At 36.7% G+C, this 24,716-nt stretch overlaps 2 protein-coding genes across 12 annotated transcripts in view; both read right to left on the bottom strand.

The window, feature by feature from the left end:
- LOC112574877 (protein PRRC2A-like) overlaps positions 1-7,708 on the bottom strand; it is a 44,144-nt gene extending 36,436 nt beyond the window's left edge. For all 6 annotated transcript variants that reach the window (XM_025256207.1, XM_025256210.1, XM_025256208.1 and 3 more), the window contains exons 1-7: positions 7,546-7,708; positions 6,086-6,262; positions 5,409-5,552; positions 1,268-1,371; positions 889-961; positions 490-630; positions 59-366 (exon numbers count right to left, since the gene is read on the bottom strand). In XM_025256207.1, the coding sequence (XP_025111992.1) occupies positions 59-366; positions 490-630; positions 889-961; positions 1,268-1,371; positions 5,409-5,552; positions 6,086-6,200 (885 nt within the window). In that variant the 5' untranslated portion in view covers positions 6,201-6,262; positions 7,546-7,708. The remainder of the gene's footprint in view (positions 1-58; positions 367-489; positions 631-888; positions 962-1,267; positions 1,372-5,408; positions 5,553-6,085; positions 6,263-7,545) is intronic.
- Positions 7,709-9,936: 2,228 nt separating this feature from the next.
- The window catches only part of LOC112574879 (dynamin-1-like), a 38,041-nt gene continuing 23,261 nt past the window's right edge, over positions 9,937-24,716 (bottom strand). For 4 of the 6 annotated variants that reach the window (XM_025256216.1, XM_025256213.1, XM_025256217.1 and 1 more), the window contains exons 15-20: positions 23,940-24,069; positions 23,111-23,257; positions 22,327-22,383; positions 19,179-19,372; positions 16,382-16,543; positions 9,937-15,737 (exon numbers count right to left, since the gene is read on the bottom strand). In XM_025256216.1, coding sequence (XP_025112001.1) covers positions 15,662-15,737; positions 16,382-16,543; positions 19,179-19,372; positions 22,327-22,383; positions 23,111-23,257; positions 23,940-24,069 — 766 coding nt within the window. In that variant the 3' untranslated portion in view covers positions 9,937-15,661. Of the gene's footprint in view, positions 15,738-16,381; positions 16,544-19,178; positions 19,373-22,326; positions 22,384-22,502; positions 22,560-23,110; positions 23,258-23,939; positions 24,070-24,716 lie in introns of all 6 variants that reach the window. The other 2 variants (XM_025256215.1, XM_025256218.1) reach the window with 1 other exon arrangement.

The raw sequence follows: 24,716 nt of genomic DNA, 5'->3' as shown, positions 1-24,716 counted from the left end.
TCCTTAAATTTTTTTTTAAAATCATCAACCTTTTACATTTACATAAAAAAAAACTCACATAGTGAGGCATCATGCCGCGATATGGTGGCACTGCCAATGGTGGTCCCATGGGCATACCAGCTTGAGGTGGCCCTTGGCCGGAGCCTGGCCTAGGTGGCATATGAGGGCCCACGGAGGAGTCACCACCCCCAACCCCCGGGCCCCCTGTCCCTGCGCCGCCTCCGCCGCCGCCACCTGAAATCAGGGGGCCACTGGGTGGTGTGTCTGTTTGGCTTGGGGCGGATGTAACTGGCTGAGACACGTCCTCTGCCTTGACATTCTGCTGCTGCACGCCACGACCACCACCTTCTCGCCAACTTGCGACATCTGAAATGTATTGTCTAGATATGAGCCTCTGTAAATCTTCATTGGAATACAATCTGTTACATTACTGACACCTGTTTGCTTTATCACAAGCTTTACATCTATGTTTTAAAAATTCCAACTGACTTTGAGGTCGCAAGCTTGGCCCTGGTCCATATTGAAAATCCTTGTTCTCCTCCTCTTTTTTTGTTTCTTTTGTTTTCTCCTCTGGTGCCAACAACGGAAATTCCTCCTGAAATGCTGGAGACTGATGACTCACAAGACCCCCTACAAAAAAAAACAAAAAAAACAAACCATAAAAGTAAAATAGAATTCTTAAAAATTTAGATAAAAGAAAGCATGATCAACATTCCAGTAAACAGAACAAACACCACTTGAACTTAACACATCACTCAAACATATCCTCGAAATATCTGTCTACTTGCTGGGTGACCAAGAAATTCAAAACTGTAAAAGAGTTAGCATAATTAGCACACACAAACCTGCAATAGTAAAACACATCTGGGAATACATCTATAAGCCTACCATGAGAAGTGCCACCTGTAACACTGCTCCAAGACCTGACCCCCGTTCCTGTGCCCCCAGAGGGGGTGTTGTTCTGTAAAAAAAAAAAAAATACAATGCTAGTCATCAGACCACCAATTACCAAAATGGTCTTTATGCCTGCTTTACCCTTTTCAAAATGTGCAAAACATTTAATAACAACTCAGATAAGATGTCCTAATATCAGTTTGATCTATATGGTTTCTTATTCCAACACAACTTTTGTTTGGGTTACTTTTAATATCTGCACTAAATTAAAGTTATTTTCTTACAAAAATAGATATGACCCATTTCCCACAAAATCTGCATCAGGCCCCATTGATAATAAAAGAAAGAACTCGAGTTTGTTTTTTTTAATCACCTTGGCAGTAGATTGTGTAGACTGCACTGGCACGACCGGCTGCGGCTGCGATACGGGCTGCTGAGTGCCAGTTGCTTCTTTCTCTTTCTCCTTCGATGCCCATCCTGTACAACAAGCCAACAGCTCATAGATGTTTAACAGCGTACCATAAAGGCAAAAATGCTAGAGTGTAATCACGAACTAGTGCAGGCACCATGTACTGAGAGGCAACGAAATGAAGAGCTACCAGCATCATAGAAGTCTGTATTAATGACATCAAAGACTGGATGGTGTCAAACAAGCAAATCTCAATGGTGATAAAACAAAAGCCCTCCTATGTTTGAGAAGAAGAAATCCATCTTCACTCATCTGTCCACCAAGTTACATCAAGGTAGGAGAAACCAACATCACCTTTGCGTCCTCCACCAGGAATCTGGGATTCATTGTCACTGAAGACATGACTCCTGCTAAACAAGTTACAGCTGTCGGTCTACTTATTATGTCTATCATATCAGAGAGCTGTAACTTGTATCTGTCAATCTGACTTATGATAAACAGGTTACATCTGTCAGTCTGTTATGAACTACGCAGGTTCAGCTCCATCCGTCACATTCTGTCTAGGTGCGCTACCAACACTCGTGTGTGTGTGTTTGTTTATCCAGACTTGATTACTGCAACTCCTTGCTTGCTAACTGCCGGAATACCTTCTTCACAAACTCTAGAAAGTACAGAACTCTGCAGCATGTCTGGTGCTTATAACTAGAAAATGGGACCACGCCACCCCTATCTGTTTTCTACGCTTGCTTTCCGTCCATTCTCACATCCAGTACAAACTGTTTGTGCTGTTTTAATTTCTCTGCCCTGATTATTTTTCTTAACTGCTTTTCCCTTACGTCCGAGCTAGACAACTCCGCTCCTAATCTGATGATCGTCTACTTTCTCTTCCTGTCACCAGAACAACACATGGCCACAGGATTTTTGGTTATTGTGCAGCCAAACAATGCAACTCTCTCCCTTTCCATATCCACTATAGAATCCTTTAAGCGTGAACTGAATACGAACCTCTTCTGTAAACATTACTCCTAACAACCTTTCCCATAATGCTAGTCTTTTTTCACATCCTTCCTTTTGCAATATCATGTTACTCTCAGCTCTTGATCTTTGGTTCCTCTTAGAGTTTTCCGTGTTTGATTTTATTCTTTGTTGAGTATGGTTGCTTATTCTTTTGTAGCTCATAAGTTATTTGCTTGTTTTCCAGTCCCTCGTATGCCATCCATGTTTCGTTCTTGTTCTTAAAGGCCGATATCTGCCCTCCTGCGTGAAGCGAATAGTATTGCCCATGGGAGGAAAGGTAGGAGTACACGCAGTGCAGACTGCTAGTGATCAGTCATCTCCAATTACCCTGACAATAGGAGGGGTAGAGATCAAAGGCACTGCCGCCTAGCCTGGCAACAAAAAGTCTTCCTCACCCGACCAGTATTTGCTGTAGGGTCTGAGAGCCGAGGTGAAACAACTTCTTTCTGAACATATTGTCATGGTTAGGACCGACTGTATTCTCCACAAACAAAACTAGAATATATAAAGGAGAGAAGGATGAACGGCTCAAATGGCACAAACATAAAAACAACTGAATTTTCAAACTTTATGTTTATTGCTTTTTTGTCTTTCTCTGTATCTTTCTTTCCTCATAAGCGGGAATATCAATATTAGGCTTGAAGTCCGTGCTTACATCTACGGTCTATGTGTGTATTCCACCCAAATTTTAAGTGCGACGTATATGTACACTAGTGTTTACACTGTAATATTATCATTTTATTTTCCAGTTGTTATGTATACCTTGTTTTTTACAGTCTGAATCTGGAAAATGACAGTCGTGTCAATCTCATGAATTCGATATTCTTTCTGCTACACCATTTTCTTACCACACTCTGCACTTCCGTGTCAGCTACTCATCATGCACTTCTGGGAAGTCATCTGTAAATGTGTAATAAAATCCAAGGCTGGAAGCAAGAGGGCAGAGCTTCTATATACCCAGCTGTTTGTTTGGCTCTGGTGTGGTTTGCTTCAGTTTGGACAACCCAACGAAAACGATTAAGAGAGGGAAAAAGAGCACTAGTAATAACAACAAAATATAGTTTGCAAATGAAATTCATTAATTTATTTGCACAGTTTCAAACACCTTCCCCCTTCATCTCATGATTTACGTAACATTACAAGGAATTCAACATTTCTTATTGGCAGGTGAAGTATAGGTATGCAAACAAAATCAGTGGCTGGAGGCCCGTTATACAGATTGATATATAACAAGGCAAAATCACCAGTATAACAATGGAAGAACAAAATTTAACACTGCTACTGATCCTACAATTTATATCACTGAATATGTAAAGTGAACAAGATAAAAATATGTTATAAATACAAGTGGGTCTTGCAGTTTTAGACGGGAACGAACATGTCTATAGAGACAATACATTTGTCAGCGTGGAGCTGTACTGTTGTTATAACAATTTTAGCTTTGAAAGTGCAAACATTGATGGCACATTATTATCTCACTTATCAATGATGGTTGGATTTTGTTACTTAAATTATATTATTCATTTCTAAATCTTCATCAGAACTGACTAGTTTCAGTTGATATGTTTTTTTAAAGTTTGGAATCAACTTTATATTGTTCAACGACACATCTCCAGATATCTTCTATTAGTTTATAAGTTTTCTTTTTTAAGGTCAGTTGTCCAAGTTGTCGCTGGTTGTGCTGTACACTTGCTTTGTTGTAATTTGAAGAATCTCTATCGACATGTTTATTCCAGTCTAAAACAGGGAGACCCATGCGCATGTCATAGTGCCTCGTGTTGATGTGAACATTCTTAGGCAGAAAGATCAGATACACACTGTTAATATTTTTAACATAAAATGTGTCTCTGGACAGCACGTAGTCCTCTGGATGTTTATAGAGAACATGGCCATGCAGAAAGTTGCTCAAAAGCTTGACAGCAGTTAGGATCAGTTAGCTCTATTAGAGATGGTAGATATAACGATTGCCTGCATGGTGAGGCTTGGTTACACTTGTCATGGATGTTTTGAAAGTGTATAATACATCCATCCAACAAGTGCCTTAGTATCACAGGGTTGCCATCCTGATGTTCAATACACCAATAAACATGATCTCTGACTGCTGCTGACTTGTCACTGAGCTGAGGGCAACATGCCTTGCCGAGGTTCACTTTACTACCCTGCACCAGTTTTTTCATCCCAACTTTTATACTTTTAGCAAAGTACCACCTCTTGTTAATGTTTCTGAAAATTTATTTTTCATTATTTTTCATTGCCATGTTACAGTCGTGAACATGTTCTTGAATAATAACACCTGACACATTCATATTTTGATACATCCTCTCGCAGCCCACTGCCTCGTGCTGCTGGGTGCACACATCATCCTCTTTGGTGATGTGCTGAAGATTTAGAACCTTGTGGGTCGATACTACCAGAGTAACATCAACAGTGTGATGGGAAGTTTTTCGACATGCGTGCCTGGCTTCTATCATCGCATTGATCCCGTCGGTCAGAGGAGACTGTTTTGCTTGAAGTGCAGCTATGACAGACTGGCGCTTCAAGAAGTCAACGACTGCAGAAAACAGTGGCAGCCGTTTTCTCAAAATTTTGCCAGTAACAGGTCCCAAATTGGCAAAATTAGAAAATTTCCGCTGTGCGTTTTTTCTCCCCTTTTTTCTCTATTTTATGGAGAATACATTCAATTGTTGGTCCTAACCCTGACGGTATGTTCAGTTGCAAAGTGTTTCACTTCAGCTTTTTAAACGCAAACACCAAGTACTCGGCTGAGAAAGACATTTTATGGCTCGGTTTATTGCCTGTGATCTCCACCCTGCCTCAGGGCCAGGGTAGCAATTAGGGAAAACTGACCTATGGTAAAAGTCAGCCTTCCTACCTTCCATCGCACGGGCAAAACCATTTTAAAAAACGCCCACAAGAACTTCGGCCTTAAAGCGCTTACAGCATGCTCCTTAGCAGTGTGAGTATAACCTTTACAAATATTGCATTTATTATTACTAATGTTCATTTAAATTATAATTTACAAAATTATAACCTTGCAAAATTGCAAACTCTGCCCAGATGGAAAAGACTGAATATCTGCACTAATTACCTGATCCACCTGATGGTACAAGACTTATGGAAGGGTCGTTTCCACTGTGCTCACTTTTCAAACTTGGCAAATTAGCCGGAGGCGGCATGCGCCGCGCTGCAGACGATACCTTGCCAAGGCTCTGTAACCCATGTTGCCTGGGAACTATGGAAAATTTTTTAAAAATCTCTATCAGTATATAAATTTCTTTGTATTCCTTCAATGCTATATTAATTTATTTCTTAAATTTTTTTCAGTGCTAAACCATTTAATATATGAAATTAAAAAAGGTCTCATTTCCAATTTGCTTTTCCTAACATTTCAGTACTAGCAAATGCATTTGATAGGCAAATTTCTCTCCCTTTCCCCAGCATCCAACTCAAAAACACCTATTGTGTGAGTTAAAGCTTCAAAAAAAAAAAACATTGCCAAAAATCGTTATTTTCAAACCGTTACTATTTTATATTCATGTTAACAGGGCTCTGGTACATTTTTCTCCCCAATCTGCAAATGGGCCTTCTTGATCAATCAAGTGAAGAATTGTAGGTTAAAAAGCCGAATCAATTCTTTACATTTATTTTCCTTAAAATCTTTTTTTTTTTTTGGTGTCAAAGAAAAAAATGGTAATAAACATAATTTTCAGCCAAGATAACAAAACGATAGTGAGGAATCAGTAATTTTAAAAAAAGCAAATTTACCTGTTGACTTTTGAGTCTCAACGCTTTTTCCCTTGTATAAATTATTTATATCAATTGCCTTGAACTTTCCTTTGCTCTTCTCCCCCTTACTACCAAGCCCCGAGATAGTGGACATTTTGGCGAAGAACGTACATTGAAGGGGATGTCTCTATTTCCCCCCGAACGAACCGCAAATACCTGAAAATGAGTACATTATCAATTTATAAAGAAACATTATAGTCTTGTATAATTATTTAACAGCTGGAAAAAAAATGTTACTAACAGATCACAACAGCTACTCTGTGCCTAAATTTGATCTACAGCTAAAAAGTAGCTGCCCACAGATATTGGTGGTGGCAACGAACTCTGAAACATCCTTATTATATAAACACTAAAAAATATGCTGATCCACTATATCAAATGATGCTAACACCTTTAGAACTGCCACTGAACCAGAAAAACTAATTTTTCAGAACATCAAGCATAAAAACATGAATTAGTGTTTATTACCATCATAATCCTCCTAATAGATGGATTTATTACAGAGATGAGGTGAGATTAAATACCAGCAGTTTGTAGTAAGTATATACATAAAAATATATATAGGTATGATCCTTTCCTCAAAGATAATGCTGCTCTCAGAAATTATCATAATGACAGCAATTTAAATCTTACTTGTCATTTAGATCCCCAGTGACAGCATTTTCATGGGAACAATATAAATATAACATAAATTTAGAAATCAAACTATGGATACTTTTTCTACTTTTTTAACAACGGTCTTTCTTGAGTATTACGTTTATCCTCTCTGTGATATCTCTTATATGCTTAGATTTAACTTAACTTTATAGCTGTTATGAAGTAGTATGGAAAAAAAGAACACCAACCCACTGAAAGCTCCAGGCTTTGAAGGTAATTCGTACACATTGTGATCTCTAAATCCACTTTAGACAGAACGAATTCTGACATGCATTACTATATAATGAATACGAGTTATTGCTGAATTAGGTACGTGCACATGCGTGTTTTAGTTGGTAACTCAAAAGACTCGTTTACTGTGATCATGTCTGCGTCTGGCAGTGATGTCAAATTGTATCTCATAATAATCATTTGAACTTTTTGTACTAGGACGTTAGCTAAATAAACATGAAATACCTTTTCAGTCTTTTCAGAAGTGGATTTTATAGATGAAAAGAAATATGCAATCGAGGAGGAAGCTGGACATTCCTTGACTTATCCAAATTCATTATTTACAAAATCCTTTCACGAGCGGTGAAATGTCGTATGATCAAGGAAATCACAAAATGAATTAGTGGTTGTCTATGCACTCTATGCTCTTTACATAAACCCTGTTTTAAAACGACTTGCACATAAGATACTGTGACTAACCACCAACGAAGCCTATGAAACAAAAGATAAAATATACCACAGCTTTGGTTGGAGGAAAAAAAACAAAACATATAAGAAAATATAAAACTTACGCCGGTCCGTTCCTGTGGGTGAATTGCTGTTATAAATTATGTGTAACAAAATCTGTGTCGCAGTCCGATGGCTGCCGATTGCTCTGGATTTTGTGCGTTAGAAATTTCAGTTTGTGCTACCAAAATGGCGAGCACATTCAATATGTAAATGACTATTAGTGATGTCATGCGCTCCCAGAATCCCTTTCGATTTTTCGTTGAGCATGAACGCATTCCCTGACAGGCTGTTGATTGAAAAGAATCTCCTGCATTTCGAATTAAAAGCGAGTCGAACATCTAAATATAAACAAAGATGTAACAATAACATCCTCTAATATATTATTAGCGATTGAATATGTAAAAGATATATCGAAAAAAATTCACGAATCATAAGCTTACTGAGAACCACTTTTTTAATAAAAGCTATTGAAGCGATAAAAATACACCTTCAGTAACAATTATTGACTATGTTTATTTTTCTTATAAAGCGTTTATGCCACCATTATTCGAATATCTTAGCAATGCAATTTAAAAGAAGTAGTTTCCCCTTTGCACTAGGCTACAGCAGACGACGCCAAACTTCGGGGTCAATGGTCATGCGCTGAACCATTAGAGTTTGGATGCCATTGACATTTGTTGTGCTAATGTATAGTTGTAATCAATTGACACTCAAGAGTACGTTAAAAAGGCATACTTTACTTCGTGATTCTGAACATAAGGTTGGTAACAAGCACACAACTATAACCACTGATCTGCACTTTTGTACATGTACTTATTATGATCTAGGTCTGCTTGAAGTCGGTTCCGTGAACAGACCGTAAGTAAAGAATAAAGTGAAATATAACAGTAAAGTTTTGCAGTGATAATTTTGTTACCGAGCAATAAAAGAATAAAAGCTCAACGAGTGATTTTAAAAAATTCTTTGGCAAACAAGACAATGTGATTCGTGGTCGGAATATACGAAAGTAGCCTTCTTTCAATACCGTTTATATTATTTTTGTGATCACATTACTTCACCTGTGCAGCGTCTCTGGCCTGTGCTCTATTGCATTTCCCATATGTAAACCTATTTTCTCTAGTAATAATTCTACTTATTAACCTGTCACGAGCTATATATAATGCTAGCAACTCAGACCCAGCAAGCACACCAAGATATTGGTCCGAAATGTTCGCGTTTGCTAGGCGCTTCTTTGGATCCAATATTGGTATTTCCTTGGTTACAATGTTGACCCAAGATTGGCGTAAGCCTGGCTACAGCTTGTGCGACCTGCTGAGGTTTATCCTCGGCATTCTTGATCTGTTCTTTCTATAATGACATCTCTGATGACAAACAATTGCTGACAACACTCTAAATCTTTTAAATGTGTAGCCAGCCTGATCAGACAAATCTGGTCCTCCATTTTCTTCTGTCTCCAAGATTACCCCTTCCCACCATTTATACATTTAATTTCATAGACTGGTCAGAGAATGAAGTATTATATAGATATTGGTTCAGTTAGTAATCATATAGCACTACACTTTATTATTATTCCCATTTCCACGTGTTCTCCCCTTTTCTTTCTATCATTAATATTATTCTTGTTATAGTTAATATCATTTGTAAAGCACCATAAGCTTGCTTCTAGGGCTGGGATATGGTATTATAACAATGGCTTTTATTATTATCATTGTGGGATCTGAACCGACAACCCATAAACCTCACTGTAAAGGTGAGTGTGAAAGAGGGAGACAGACGTTTGGTGTAGTACAGGTTTTCTAAAAACAAAATTTTAAAGAATCATCTTTCCAAAAAAAATAATAAAAAAGTAAAGGCACACACAATAGACAATAAAATATAATGAAATGAGAAATACTGTTTATAAACATTTATGTTGAAAACCAACAAGAGGGTATTTTTCATCAGCCTGATTTTAAACAACACTATATATAATTCCCACCAGTCTGAAAAATCTTTTTGTTTGCAAGATAAAAGCCTTTGATAGTGTCACTTAAGCACAAAATGAGTTCAAATCATTTAGGTTATATTAGACACAAGCAAATGATACATGTATATTGTTTTTTTGTAGCTTGACAACAAAAACATACCCATGTAAAGACAAGAAGATGTAACAGAAGCCTTGGATTCAGGCCTTTGTCAAAGAACATGCCAATTTCTACTATTTTGATGAAAATATTGCATGAGAACTATACAGTAGAAAAGATGCAAAGAGATAGTAAATAATACAAAGAATTTTCGTTTTTCTACCTGAATGCAGCTTGAAAATTCTGAAATGATCTGAAAACCCATAGGCTGAAGACTTTCATAATTATTTAACAAAATAAATTATTCCATGATAGCTTTCAATTTTATGAATAGAAAAGGAACTAAAAATGCTCAATATAAACAGTTAACATACACAGTAAAAACAACAGTACAAGGATCTCTCATTAATTTATTTCTGGATTTTACAGATGCTCTGTACAAACTGATACAAGACTAAATTACACAACAATCTTCTTTTCTGTAACAGCTGCTTTGCAAAAATTATATCACATCCAAGTAAAACGGTGATCAAACTGCCATCCCTGATCTTGCAAAACAAGCTACTCAAATCACTCATGAAGTACGAGAATGTAAGCTGTATATTTAGCAATATTTTTCAAAGTTTCACCAGACAATGGCCAACATTTCAAACTGCTGTTGATGTTTATTGATACTATATTACTTAAACCTTCACAGTCTTCAAAATGTGATTCAAATCTCTGAAGTTGCCACGTGACCTGTGTTCTCTGTAAAATCCTACACTTCACCAACCAAAAGTTTGTGTATATTTGCACGCAGCTCATTATGACTGATGATGGTGGCATGAAATGATGATGTTGGGAAGAAGTCCCACCTAAGGTCTGTAATGCTATTGCTGGAAATGCAAAAGTTTGATTATTAAGTGGTGCTATATTGTGAAATTCTAATTTTTTTCAAACCTTTAGCAAATACATCTGGGATGGTTAGTGGTGCAATAGCTAAAGCACCTGTACCAAGACAGTGAGAATCAGGTAATGTATGTTCATACCTTGTCTCTGACATGCTTCTCTCGAAGTAAAATCTATTTAGAGTCCTGACCATTGGTGGTTTTCTCAAGGTATTCAGATTACCCTCACCCTCTGTGTGAATTTATGTTGTACTGTGTTCTATATTTGTGTGTTGTCTGCTCATATGTTCACAAAGGTGAATTTGGTGCCCACCCTGAAAAGGTGTGGGTTTTTGCACCTTTGAGCCCAACTGATGCTGCAGAAAAGTACTATATTAATGGATTGTACAGAGCTATTCTATCACCGCTAAACAGGCTGGTGCATGGTGGCGAGAACATGATATCTACTGATAGGAAAAAGACATTTTACAATTTACAAGTAAAAACTTTTAAGATATTGCTAATTTTTTTTTTTTACCTAAAAATATTCCTCTACAGGGTTTTCTACTCTAAGGGTTTGTGAATAACATCTCACCTTTGCACTCTGCAATCATTAAATTACATTTTTTTGTTTTTCTGAGCTGAATGCCCTGAAGAAACTGTTACTATAAACAATATTCACCAATCCAAAAAATGACAGTGTTGTCAAAACTTGTATGCTGTAAGCTGAAAGACCACAATTCTTTCTATTCACATCTGATAGGAGAAGGCTGCAGTGAAAACAGTACACATGACAACTTCAATTATTTTCTGTCCTGGAGTAAATCTGAAATGTTTTACAGCTTCAACTAATATTAAGCCATGGCTTTTTTTAAAAAATATATAAATGATTACAGAAGTGGTGCAGAACTATATTAACACATATTTTCTAGCACTAGAGTGAACCCTGTAATCTGCCAGGTCCATATCCTACTTTCACACATTGCATTAAGTGTGAATGACAGACTTTTTTTTTAGAATAAAGACACATCTAAACCTTTTTTTTTTTGTACAGATACCTATATATGCTGTTAATCAACTATATAATAATGTGTAAATCATTCAGCAAAAACACTTCACATCAAAAGATACTATATTAGAGACATGAAAGACAGCTATGAACTTGTTTGACAAGAACTGCAACAAGTCTAACTGCACAGACTAAAACCATGCTAAGACATGGAACAACAGCTGTAATGAGAGCAGACTACTTGCAGAGATTGACGACATTTGTGTGAAAGAGCTGTTCTAATTCTATGGCATAAGTGGTGTAGATAAGCGATGCATATAAAAACGGGAATCCTGCAATGATGAGCTACCTGATGTGTTTATGACATGTGTTCCTGTTCCACAAACTCCATTGCAGACACACAACAAATGGAAACCACAAAAAAATTGAACAAACAAAACTATTTTTAAAATATATATACAAAAAAGCCTGGATGGCGAGAAAATATGTACATGAAAAGTAAAAAAAAAATCAGTCACTGAGACTTATGTAAAAAAATTGCACACGATCTCTCTTATTATCACTGTCTCACATTGTCTGTGTATATAGGCAGCTGTCAGAAACATGCACACATGGTAGCATCTGTTTGCATGTGCACAAGCATGTACATTCTAGTTTCCTCACACATGCACTTCACCTTTTTCTCTGTTTAAAAAAAATGAAAACTAAAATGATCAGTTACTCAAAATCAGCACAAAACCACATTTTAAAAGATATTCAACAACAATGTACACTATAAGAATATGATAATTGGTTTCACTGCTAAAATTAATGAAAATGAAAGGAAACGATAAGCCCATTTCATTCAAGTGCTCCCATAGAACAGGCATATAAGTATGAAAATGCTGCAATGCCATCAATGATTGAATTACCTGTAAAAAGTAACTCATCTGCAGCTGCATAATACATTATGCATCCGCAGCTGGAATATGCACAACCCACAAACCCACTGGACAAAATGAGAAAAGAAGAAGGCTACCAGCTTGAGCTGTGCCCCTTCCTCTTAAAGAAATTTTACGATGCAATAAAGCACTTGTTTCCGTTTAAACAAGCCATTTCCCTCAGTTATTTTTTGTGAACATAACACCGCTGAAAAACTGAACCTGTACCAATTTATCTTTAAAAGTAAATTTACTGAACGAAAGCGCAATTCTTAGCTTTATGTTTCAATTTCTTGCTACATAAATCGTAGCACTGAAGAAGAGTGAATACCACATCTCTAATGGTAGAAACATTGGACAAACCATGGAAACAAATTTATGAGAAACAGAGAATCAACGTTCACAGACAAGCCTATTTACATAGCATACTTCTCACTAGAAGACAAAGCGTAAAAAGAAAGAAAAAGTACAGAAGCAAATGGTCGTTCATGATATCGGTTTACTATGATGCCGGTTTAATACGACTGAAGTAAATACATGGTAAAAATAAAATTAACTCTTGTCTCGTCAGTTCAGTTTTACAACTGGACTGATGATGGATAATCTTGCACTAATTCAGGAACATTTGAACTTGCTCAAAACACAATGTTTTAGAAAAAAAAAAAGTTTAAAAAATGACTACAATACCTTTTAAACTCTTGTAAGTTATAAACAAAGTATCCTCTATTTTCCCATCCTTTTTGTTTGAACATTACATATTACCGTTGAAGAGGAGCATGAAGTGATAATATGCAACAGCAATATTCACAAAGTCACAGAGACTAAGCAGGTTCTAGCTAATACACAACCTAGCTAGCTCGAGACCTTAATAATACAAATTTACACTGAGACTCAAATGTCTCGTCAGTTCCATTTTCTAACATCCACAATCTAAACCCAGACATGGGGTAACTGCAAGGGCAAAAAAAAAAAAAAAAACCACGGAAAATGATGCAGTTGTTATTTAAGTTTCCGCCTCAGCTTTGGAACAACAACTATGTTTGACACTATTTTCTGCAACTTCTTGCCTGTGTTTGATACGCTCATGGACACAGATTTCAAAGAGTCAGCACATGATGTTCGAGCAATGTAGCAGATTGAGCCAAAAATTAACCAAATAATGTAGGTCATTTGTTGATCAGAAAGAAGAGCTTAATACCTGGAAATACCAAAACTGACACAATGGTAGTAATGCTACACCCTTGTCTTTATTACATAACACAGTGAATGGTGCAGATATATATGTATATAAAATGAATAGTGATTATTATAGCAGACACACACCATTTATTATTGCAGATGTTATGATCAGGAAGAGACACACACACCATGTGGCTTAAATTCAAATATCCAATGCTCTGATACTAATAATTAGGGATATTTGTCTGTAGTGATAATCATTTGTTTAAGCCACACAAGCCTTGTGTACAAGAAGCAAAGCCTAAAAAAATGGTAGAAGAGAAATCTCTACAAGCTGCTAATGTGTCCTTTATAAAGTCACTAAAGGAAATGTGACAGAAGAACTGATAGTTACTGTAACGGTTAAGTGTCTAAATCACAACCAATAAAAACTTTACATCACCTACTGTCTGTCTTTTAACTTTACAGAAATATGTTCCCTGATTAAACACTCTAACCTGCAAAATTACATGGAAGCAAACCTACAAGTTCCTTAATCAAGACAAAACTTTCAGGATCCCTCAAGTATTTGCTGTCTCTACATGAAATCTCTTTCGTTTTCAATAAATTTGTCATCCTTTCTCAAAAGAAAATACCACTTTTGTTGCAGTTTGTTTCATCCATTCTAATAGAACGATTTCTTCTCCTCCTCATTCCTTTTCGCCCACAGTGGAGCATAAGGCCCCACTAATAGAACAATGCTGCATCCCTACTTCCAATGCTGCGATAAGCCAAGCAAGTGGTATAAAAAAAAGTTAATAAAAACATCTAAGCAGATGACTAAGAGAAAATTATGCATTTTATGATGAAATGACTGAATTGAAGCACAGGGTTTGCCTGAGGTCTTTTTTTTTGACTTTCTGTTGTTTTCCCCTTCAAAGAGTATATTTAGCCCAGTTCTAATTACAGCCATTGAAAGAAAAACCAAGGATTGTAGCCTCAGAATGAGAAAACTTGGACAAAATCATTGTGCTGCAAGTAGTAACCTGCATACAGCATTCCTTCTGCAAAACTTTTTTGCTAGTAGAAGACAACAAGGTCGTTATGCGTTTAGGGATGTAAATGAAGCATCTTAAAAGTTTTGAGTTGCAGGAGCATTGATAAAAAAACTACAAAGATGAAAACTATCACACATGTAGCATTCATTTTTAAGCTAATGATGGCTGCATTTTTTTGCTTCTAGGGGGGTCATGCTTAATAGTAGCCCAACAGGCAATGTCAAATGTCAGCAGCATGAACATTTTGCTTGAAAGATCAAATGCTCTCATAACAAGAAAAATTCATTCTTGAATGAAATGTATATTTTACAGTTGGCCATTAATCTCAGGGTAGACAGCTTGTCAAGGGAATCAGAGGAGATTAGTGTTTTACACTGAGCCAGCAAATAATGTTATATCAGGGCAAAGCAGCTAGCACTGTAAACAGGTGCCACATGCAGAGAAAGAACAGCATACCTAAGCGATCTTTACCTAGGACAGCCAGTCCCCACTGTATTAGCACAAGGGCTAACCATTACACTACCAGACCAAATAGATAGCTTGCTAACATGTCATTTTAGTTTTCCATGCAAAAAAAGAAAACAGTTGAATATAACAAAATTTAAGCATTTTTTTTGTTGTTCAGCACTTCCCCTGCTCTATGAAGTCAGTCTCTATAATAGAAAGTTAACACAATTAAAGAAACCAAGGGTATTTTTTTTAGGGGAAGAAAAGAGGTGAAAATTTAAGAAGGTATTATAAAAATTCAAACTTTCATCCCATTAAATTACAAGCAAAAAAAAATTCAGCACAACTGATACATGTGGACCAAATGACCAGCCTGCTTGCAGAGAATTTCTAGAACAATCTGGAACAGTTCTTTTGAATTAACCAAGTTCATCTGTAAGACCACTGTTGAGATGATTGCACTTGAATGATTATCTTCCATTTGCTTTACACAACTTCAAAAACATCTTTTTTTCAGCTTTTAAATCTTTTCTTTTTTTTTTGGTCTAGTAAGAGCAGAAACTGCATAACTGTAACCATGAAATTTTCACACCATGGTCACATTCTGTCTCTTTCATAGAATACCACCCCACTGGCGATGAGAAATACACAAACTATTCACTGGGGTCGAGATGGAACTAAAGGTCGATCTGGAATTTTGGGCCGTGGATTACCCAATGCACTGTTTGGGCGTCTGAAACAGAAAACATTACTTGCTCTAAGGTATCAATTTAAACCATTTTTAAAAAAATCATACGACATGAAAACAAAATTGAAAAATGATATACGAAACACAGATGATCCAAAACACAGGTTACTGTTAAGATCCCTGTACAACTACAGAAGTTTTGGATATCTTGCTAGCTTAAAAAAGACATGTCTTTTCAGCTCTCAATCAGAGACAATGATTAAAAACTAATGTCCACATGCATACACCCAGTGTTACACTCATCTATTATTATCCTAAACATTCATTCTTCTGTCTCTATCAACAACAGAGTATATGACATCCAGCTGTATACTAAGGAACTTACTCAATAAGATGATCTGAGTGACTATCATTTTTTTAAAAACAAGAAACAAATCCCAGGCCGAAATAATGCTTTAACGTGGATGTATTAAAGCATCCATTCAGCAGCCCAGATCTGTCTAGTCATTAACTCATGGAACACTCGGAATACTCATGATTTACTGGGAAAATTTTGACTGCTATTGCATTAACATGGAGTGACCAAATGTCCGATGGCATGATGGAAAACACACCAGTTTGTTAAAAGGTCCCTACTCTACCCCACTGATTTGACCATAAATGGGTCCACCCAGTGCACAGCTACTCACGCTGGTATTGAGGGGGCAGGTCTGTTGGGAGCATCAGGTGCAGGCCGGTTGGGAATGCCAGGAGCTGCACGCGTTGGCTGAAGTGGTGCTTGTAATGGCTGATCCCCTGGTCGATTGGGAAGTGGAGGTGGGTTGCGTGGTCTGGTTGGTGATGGCGGAAGCCTGCAAAAACATTGTTGACAGAGAGCTGAAGATAAAGTAAAGAAGAAGATGAAAAAAAAGATGATGAACATGATGATGATTTATTAAACAAGTCTTAAACCAAAGCTTCAAGAGTGATAACAATGACAAAGAACTGCAAGGCATAGTCGTAGAAACAAGAATGCAAAAATAAACGGCAAAAAACTAAAACAGCACACAATGAACCAGGATCAAGATAGAAAATAGGAAAGGGGAAAGAATTCCTATCGCAGAAGGTATTAACCGCTTCTTGCTCCACCCATTGACGGTGCATGGTACACACGGACCAGTCCGAGACAAACATGACTACATGTCAAGTGAACCTCGTGTCTCTGCCACACAACTTTGGCAAAGCATTTTTTTTTTATCCCTTTAACATAATAATAATAACATGTTTATTTATAAAGCGCTTTTCCCCACTATTAAAGGTGGCCTCAAAGCCCTTTACTAAAAAGAAAAACACACAAACATAATAATAGCGGATGCTGGTCTCAACAACAACAACTGAAAACTAGCCAGATTCTAGTCAAGAATTTCTGGACTGTGCTCTCACTGATGCTAGCCTGAACTATGACGAAATACACTTAATAGTTATTCAAAACTTCAACTGTGCTTGACAAAATGGTTGTTGGTCTTACATGCCTGATGTGATTATATTTAGTCATGTTAATCTCATTTTACTTGTCTTCAAGCGCACCATTGATAAAATGCTGCAATCTTTTATTTGTACAATCACATAGATCCTAAATCTTCATCCATGTGATATGCGTAGTGCCAATAAACAACGAAAACTTGCCTTCATGCACTAGACAAGAGACTGAGATCGGAACAAGCAGGGTTTCGCCAAGATAGGTCATGCACTGACCACATTGCCACCCTCCATATAGTGCAGTCTATTGAATGATAGTCCTCCTTCTATATAACTTTTGTGGACTTAGAGAAGTCACTTTGAGACAGTGTAGACAGGGACATCATTTGGAGGTTGATGATCCACTTGGCATTCCACTTGGCATAAAAGATAAGCTCATAAACATTATTCAGGGGTTGTATGAAGACTCATCCTGCCAAGTTATTCACAACGGCAAACTCACTAAACCTTTCGTAATGAAGACCGGCGTAAGGCAGGGTTGCATATTATCACCAACAATCTTCCTGATGGTCATAGACTGGATTATGCGCAAGACAACCCAAGACAACAACAGCATCGGTATCCAGTGGACTTTCACCAAACAGCTACAGGACCTGGACTTTGTAGATGACATTAGTCTCCTATCTCATGGGCAACCACATTCACAAACCAAACTGAATAAGCTAGCAGAGAAGCAGAGAAAGCAGAGAAGACTGGCTCAAATGTCAACAGAAAGAAGACCGAAGTGATGAGAATCAACAACAAGCAGTAACTCCCAATCCAACTTCAAGGAGAGAACATCTTGGAAACAAACTGCTTCACGTATCTGGGGAGCACTGTCAACAAAGACGGTGGAGCGGACCATGACATCAAAAGCTGCATCAACAAAGCCAGCATGCTTTCAACAGCAAACTTCTTCTTGTTCCTAATCATGCCTAGTGGAGCATAGGGCCAGAGTTTGCCACTAGCCAAGACATCACAAAACACAAATGGGGCTGAGTAGGACACACCCTGTGCAAACCAGATGACACCATGGCCAGGAAGGCACTTGACTGGAGCCCTCAGGTGAAAAGGAGAGTTGGGAGACCAAAGCAGACTTGAAAAAGAACAGCAGAGAGCAAGACAAAGGACTTCTGAATCAAATGAGCCCAACTGAGGGGGGCTGCCCAAAACTGGGTCCACTGGCAAGGTGCTGTTGCGGCCCTATGCTCCTCGAGGAGTAACAAGGAATTAATGAAATGATGACTTGCATTCGTGGCAATATTTGTCATTTGACCACTTTAAAACAAAAATTTACATGTTGAGTACTACTTGTTTTATGTCTTGACATTTTTTTTCGATACATTTTTTTACATACTGATGTTAAATTATTCAACTTACTTGAGTGCAAATGTAAAAAGTATAGTTGTTGACCAGATGCTCTGTGCTAAACTGCCTATGTGATTGACTGCAATTAGATTTTAACCATCTGAGTCATTTCTCCCAGTCACAATATAGTGTAGGAAAAGGCATAAACTTCACTTGTCTGTTTGTCTGTGTTGTACAAACCACAGGCGCATCTTTTTAACATGTTTTGCTGAAATCAATGAACATAGTAGACATGGTGCTTGTCTCAGACCAGGCGAGGTAACTCTACCTGGTAAATTTCTCCCGCAGAATATCCAAAGTCACGATATGATTGGTCATGACATCATTACAACAGGCAGAACATCTAGCGGTTAATTCTTGAAAGAAACATGACAAAAAGAACCTACCATCAGAAACTTAAGGGCTAAGCAACTGAATAATTCCTATCTTTTCAAATGCTGTTTGTGTATATTCATGTGTGTGCACATATGTGTTGTTTACTAGGAAAAAACAGGGAGAGAACTCTTTCACAACCTTCACCTTCTCCAATGATGTCCACAACCATAAACTATAGTTATATCCAAACAAATATAGGAGGAAAAAATGCAAACAACGATAATGTTGTGATAATGCAGTTCTCACCCGTTGTATGGATTTGAGCCCCCTCCAGCGGCTGCCTCCAGCCAGTCATCTTTGACAGGAGGAGGTGTTGGTGTGGTAACTGTGGTGGTAGTGATGTCCTGAATAATAGACAGAGCCTCACGTGTGGCATGGTACATGCGCAGCATCTCCTCTCGACGCTGAGATTCTTCTGCAGACTCTTCCATCATGGAAGACTGGACAAAAGACCACCAAGTAAGAGCTTACTTACTTTTACTTTTGCAGATAACTACATCAACAACAAAAAGTAAATCTGCATGTTGATGAATAGACTAAGTGCCAGCATTCCTATCAGTCCCAACAAAATTTTTCTATTAAATTTCTGATATCCAAGTGTGATCTGTTTTTGCAATGAGCTCTTCTAGTAGCCATACTTGTAGCTCAAGGCATAATGATGAATAGTTTAAGTATTCTTAGTTTCAACACAAAGTTAAAAATTTCTGTAAAAAGCTCTTCTTACTGTGATGTAATTATTATTGAATCATTGTAATATCAGGAGCAGTTGTGGTTGTGTAGTGTATATTTTGCATGACTTGTGTCATGACAGAAACAGAGTTGTGTTTGGTTATAAGGCAACAAACAAAATTTAGAAAAGATACATTTAACTCAAATGTATTAGTGGTACTTTTTTATAACAAGGCGTTGTTAGAAGGACACTTGAAAAATTGAAGTATGGATACAGGCAGGATACAGTTTTTAAAATAAAATTTAGCCTGAGATATTACTTATAAATCATAATTTCTTTGGTAAATATGTTCTCTTTTTGACTCTCCCTATAACATGTTTTATATGAGTCCACATATATTCACATAAGCTGCTACAACAGTGATCATGCACAACTGCCTATGCAACTGATAAAAATATTCAGTCAAGCCATAGGGTAGACAGATTGACCCTGCCCCCCTAAAAAAAAAAAAGCAAGTTTTAATAAACTGTTTGATTTGGACATTGAAGCAAAATAACTTGTTGCTGTTCATGCAAAACTTTTCAACAGTGAACTTTAAATTCAAATTACTCTTTCAATATAATAATTTCGAAAGGGATTAAAAACTAGAACACCTTAAATGCATGAATAAAAAGCCAAACAAAATAACCCCCTTTCCCAAAACAAAAATTTCACTTCTGAGTAATGATGTTACATCACAAATAACTTCTACCTAATAAAAGAATTAATTAAAAGGTCAACTACACTTATTTTAGGGAATATTCCATCACTCTTTTTTGCTATCAAAAATAGATTCTATTTTGATTATGATTATGCTGATTATATATGTTTTAGTGCCTGTCCAGAGTGGATCTGTTACAAGGTGACTACTGCTTCTGATTAAAAACAAAAACTCCTCTCCAAATTATATTACATCAACATCAAGCTTACTTAAATCTTTTGTGTTAACTTGGCTTAAAACTTAAAATAACAGTTCTTGTTCTTTGCTTTTGTATCCTTGTATCTCATGGATGGAAAGGAAATGAAGAGAGATCAAACTGTCAGTCAATTTTACTTTGTATAGTTCTTGAAAAAAATTGAAATTTTGATAGACGCTAATTTTTCTCAGGCTATGACTGTTTATTTACATAAATGATGCCATAAGAAAAAAATAATACACATGCACAGTTATTATAAATTCATGCGAAATTTATGTTGGAAATAGTATTAAAATGCAAAAGAAGTAATCTACACACCAGTAATTGCCATTTCAAAAACCATGTGATGCATGCGCTGTACACTGACAACAAAGGATACAGTGAAATGGGAGAGAGCTTATGTGTTACTCGGCCATTTATTTTGAACATGCGTGGTCACAGATAAATTACATGATCATTTCATTACAGCAAATGGAGCACACGACTCAGATACTGTGGCTACAAAAAGTGCAGTTAAATGTTTACATACCTGGACAGTAACAATTTCATGCACATTGTTGGAGTCTAGATGTGGTGGTGGTGGATAAAAATCCCTATTCCCATCTTCCCCATTAATTTACTCTAAAAAGTATTTTGGATTTTGAGGTGGTTTGTGGTGCCATGGCTAAAATGCCTGTCATGATGACAGTGAGAATCAGTGTCATAAGTTCGTATGTTGTCTTTGACATCCCTCAAAGTAGGATGTGACATCCCTGGAAGTGAGGGCTGACCATATGTGGTTTTCTTCAGCTTCTATGATTCCTTCAACCGTTGTGACTCCGTGTGTATACAGGTCCACATTTGTGTGCATGTATTGTTTGTATTGCTCACGAAGGTGCATTTGATGTCTACCCTAAAAGGTACTATATAAATGCACTGTATTATTTTTATTGTTAACATCAAACTAACCAGCAACTCAAAAATTTGCTAACAATTTAAAATGATATGCATTAAGAATGGTGTTTGCAGCAGACCATCCTATGTTATGACGAAAGGTATCCTCTAAATATTTCTCACTCAATACTTTAATATTTTGAAGGGTAATAATTTATCAGGTAATGGAAGACTTAATTTTTTTCTCCTCATTAAAAGATGAAAATGATTTTGGAATAGCACTGTACCACATTCCAAACATCTTAAAAATACACATGTACATGTCAATGTACATATGTGGGATAGCTGAAAATTCACTTGCTTTAAAGATAAAAATATTTAACATACAGGAATTGATGTTCAGAATGTTATCTGGATTTTGGAGCAAACAGTTCCTTGTTCTTTGGTTAGATTATTAAATGAATTTTTGATAATGTCCACTAATTTGATAACATACACTAGCCTTGAATTAATGACTACAAAGTGACATCAATGATGCATTTAACAATTTAAAAACAAGTTTTATAACTGCTCTTTTAAAGCAAGTAATTTTTTTCTGTAAAGAAAACCTGTGAAGTGTTCATTTATTACTTAGGAATACATTAAACCAACTTGTTATACAGCCTTTATGAGGATGTCGTAATTGACCAATTTAAGTTGTTCCACTATGCTGGTAAGCATTTATTGCTTTCTATACATACATAAAACACCACTTATATTATCCAGTTAACTTCTCAAAATTTACAGAATCATTTATATGTAAACTAGAAAACTTCTTCTTCCCTAAATTAATGATTGTGGTTAATTCAGCAAATTAGAAAATTTAAAATTATAAAAAAAAAAAATTTAAGCCAACCTGGTCCCCACTGGAGTAAAGATGTGCCAAAAGATCACCCTTAAGGAATTCTTTCATCTGAAAATGAAGGTAAAACTACGGGATGATGCACTAAACAATAACAAACACAGGACAACATCTAGCATGCAGCCTTGAGGCAGGCAGGCAGCCAATATGTTGCCACTACGACCTAGTACCTGGTCAGGTGTGGAATACAGGTGAGCTAGCAGGTCACTGCCAATGAAGTTCTTTACCTGAAAAGGGCAAGTTAACATAAGCATTGGCTGTACATTAAGCTGTAGGTTTGATGATGCCGATGCCAATAGGTGTATCACTAAAGATCAAATCTGCAGTCAGAAAGGCATGAATAATAATAACAAAAAAATCTAATACACATACTACTACTACTACCACCACCGTACTAAATTCTGTAATTAAATTCTGAAAGCATTCTTCATCTTAACACATCTTTAGTCTTCTAATTTTAATCCTGATTTTAATCAAGGATCAAGTTTTGCACTTGTTTACTCCATTCCGAAAACATTCAAAAATTTAAAACATTAAAAGATTCATTACACAATCAATAATCAAGAGGCCTAAAAAATTTAATCACAGAGACTGGCATTAAGCTCTGAGCAATGACAGGATTAATCAAAAAAAAAAAAGGAAATGACACCACATTAAACTAAGTTGCAAGAGCTGAGCTAAAAACTGCCAACAAGATGAATTAAGTCATCTTGCTTGTTGCATTTTTGGTTATTCCATGGTACTGGAAGACAAGACTAAAACAGCTGTAAATTCTTACATTTGTAACGACGATGTGCATGATAGTTTTGGGCACAAGATCACGTTGTGTTTTGTTTACTATCTTCATGTAGGAGTCCACCAAGTTCCGGATAGTCTCTACTTGCCGTTCTAGCTGTGGATCCATGGAGCTGTAATCATCTTTTGCCTACAAAAGATATAAATTTCCCATCCACAATATGGTCTCTTGATACAGACTACACAAGGAACATAAAACCACAACTGATTAAATTAACTTTCCCTTCACTGCATAAAGCATAGTGTTGTGTGAATGCAATCCTGATGTCATCTTAAGAAATACCATTCAAGGTACTCAAGTTATTCCCTTAATGACCGCATTAGTTCCCTTCCTTGAGTAAGCAATCTGTTTTGAAACAAAAATTTTCAAAATAATTGCAAGTTCAGCTAGGTTGGCAGCAAGCACTCAGATTCTACCTAGCATTTTAGTGCATCAGGACTGAATTAATTACCCCCAAATTTTGTCTCACTGAACGCTGCTGATGACGATAAAATGACGATAATGATGCTACATTAAGGTGACCAGACGTTTCAGGGGCGAAAGCGGGACACGTGCCGATGATGGTGTCGTCACCATCAAAGAACGCCGAAAAAAGTGATTTTTAAAGACAACTGGGACATTTGATTGATTTGCTAGAAAGCCAGAAAGCGGGACATTGGGCGTCCCGCCCGATGAGCAGGCGGGACACGAGGTCAAAAGCGGGACGGGACGTCTGGTCACCTTATGCTACATGCTACTAATTCAGTTTTCTTTGATAATAATTAAAGACAAAAAAGTTATGAAAATCCAACAAAACATGCTTAGTACTTACAGAACCTCCCCCTTCCTCCGTACTTCTCTCAGGATATACTCCAGCTCGCAGGAAAGAGGCCTTCCAGCTGTCCACATCGTCCTGTGAGTCAGCTGACAGCTCAAGCTGCTTGTAATCCTTGTAGACATTTCTAAGGGAAGAGAAACCATTCAACAAACCATCAACAGGAGTTGCTAATATGTTGACCACAAACATGACACTTCTCAAAACTCAGCCAGCTCAGCTACATCACTTGGAAAGCTGATGCTAGAAACATGCCATCTAGTCAATAAAAGAACAACCAAAATTGATCCATAAAGCTGCCTTTATCATTTAACAGTTTTTGTGAAGCTTAATTCAATAAATGAAAATGCCTTAAAACAATTGACATTTTTTTAATAAGTTTTAGCAAAATATACTAAAGCAGCTTTATATGATAAGAGTATATTGTCCAAATTTAAATGTATTGCATATTATTGCATACTAAACCTGCTAAATCTGCACTGTTTTTAAACTTTTGGATAGAAACTCTTACGCATCTTTTATATCTTTCTCATTAAAAGTTTTAGAGGACGCACAAATTAATAAAGTTCTTTTGTACAAAAGACTGAGAATTTATGTAACTAGGACAAAAGTTTTCAGTGCTTATCAGTACCTAACATCAGAGTTTAAATACTTACCTTTTCGTGCAATATTAAAATAAATCAACTACAATAAGTCTTCTTTCAAAGAGTGAACTTAATATCTAAACATGAGTGCACTAATTCCCCAAACATTTAACATATCACTTTCTATTTT

The sequence above is a fragment of the Pomacea canaliculata genome, linkage group LG11, assembly GCF_003073045.1.
Source record: "Pomacea canaliculata isolate SZHN2017 linkage group LG11, ASM307304v1, whole genome shotgun sequence".
Classification (NCBI taxonomy): domain Eukaryota; kingdom Metazoa; phylum Mollusca; class Gastropoda; order Architaenioglossa; family Ampullariidae; genus Pomacea; species Pomacea canaliculata.
Note: the sequence above shows the minus strand (reverse complement) of the source record. Positions and strands in the feature narration are given on the sequence as shown.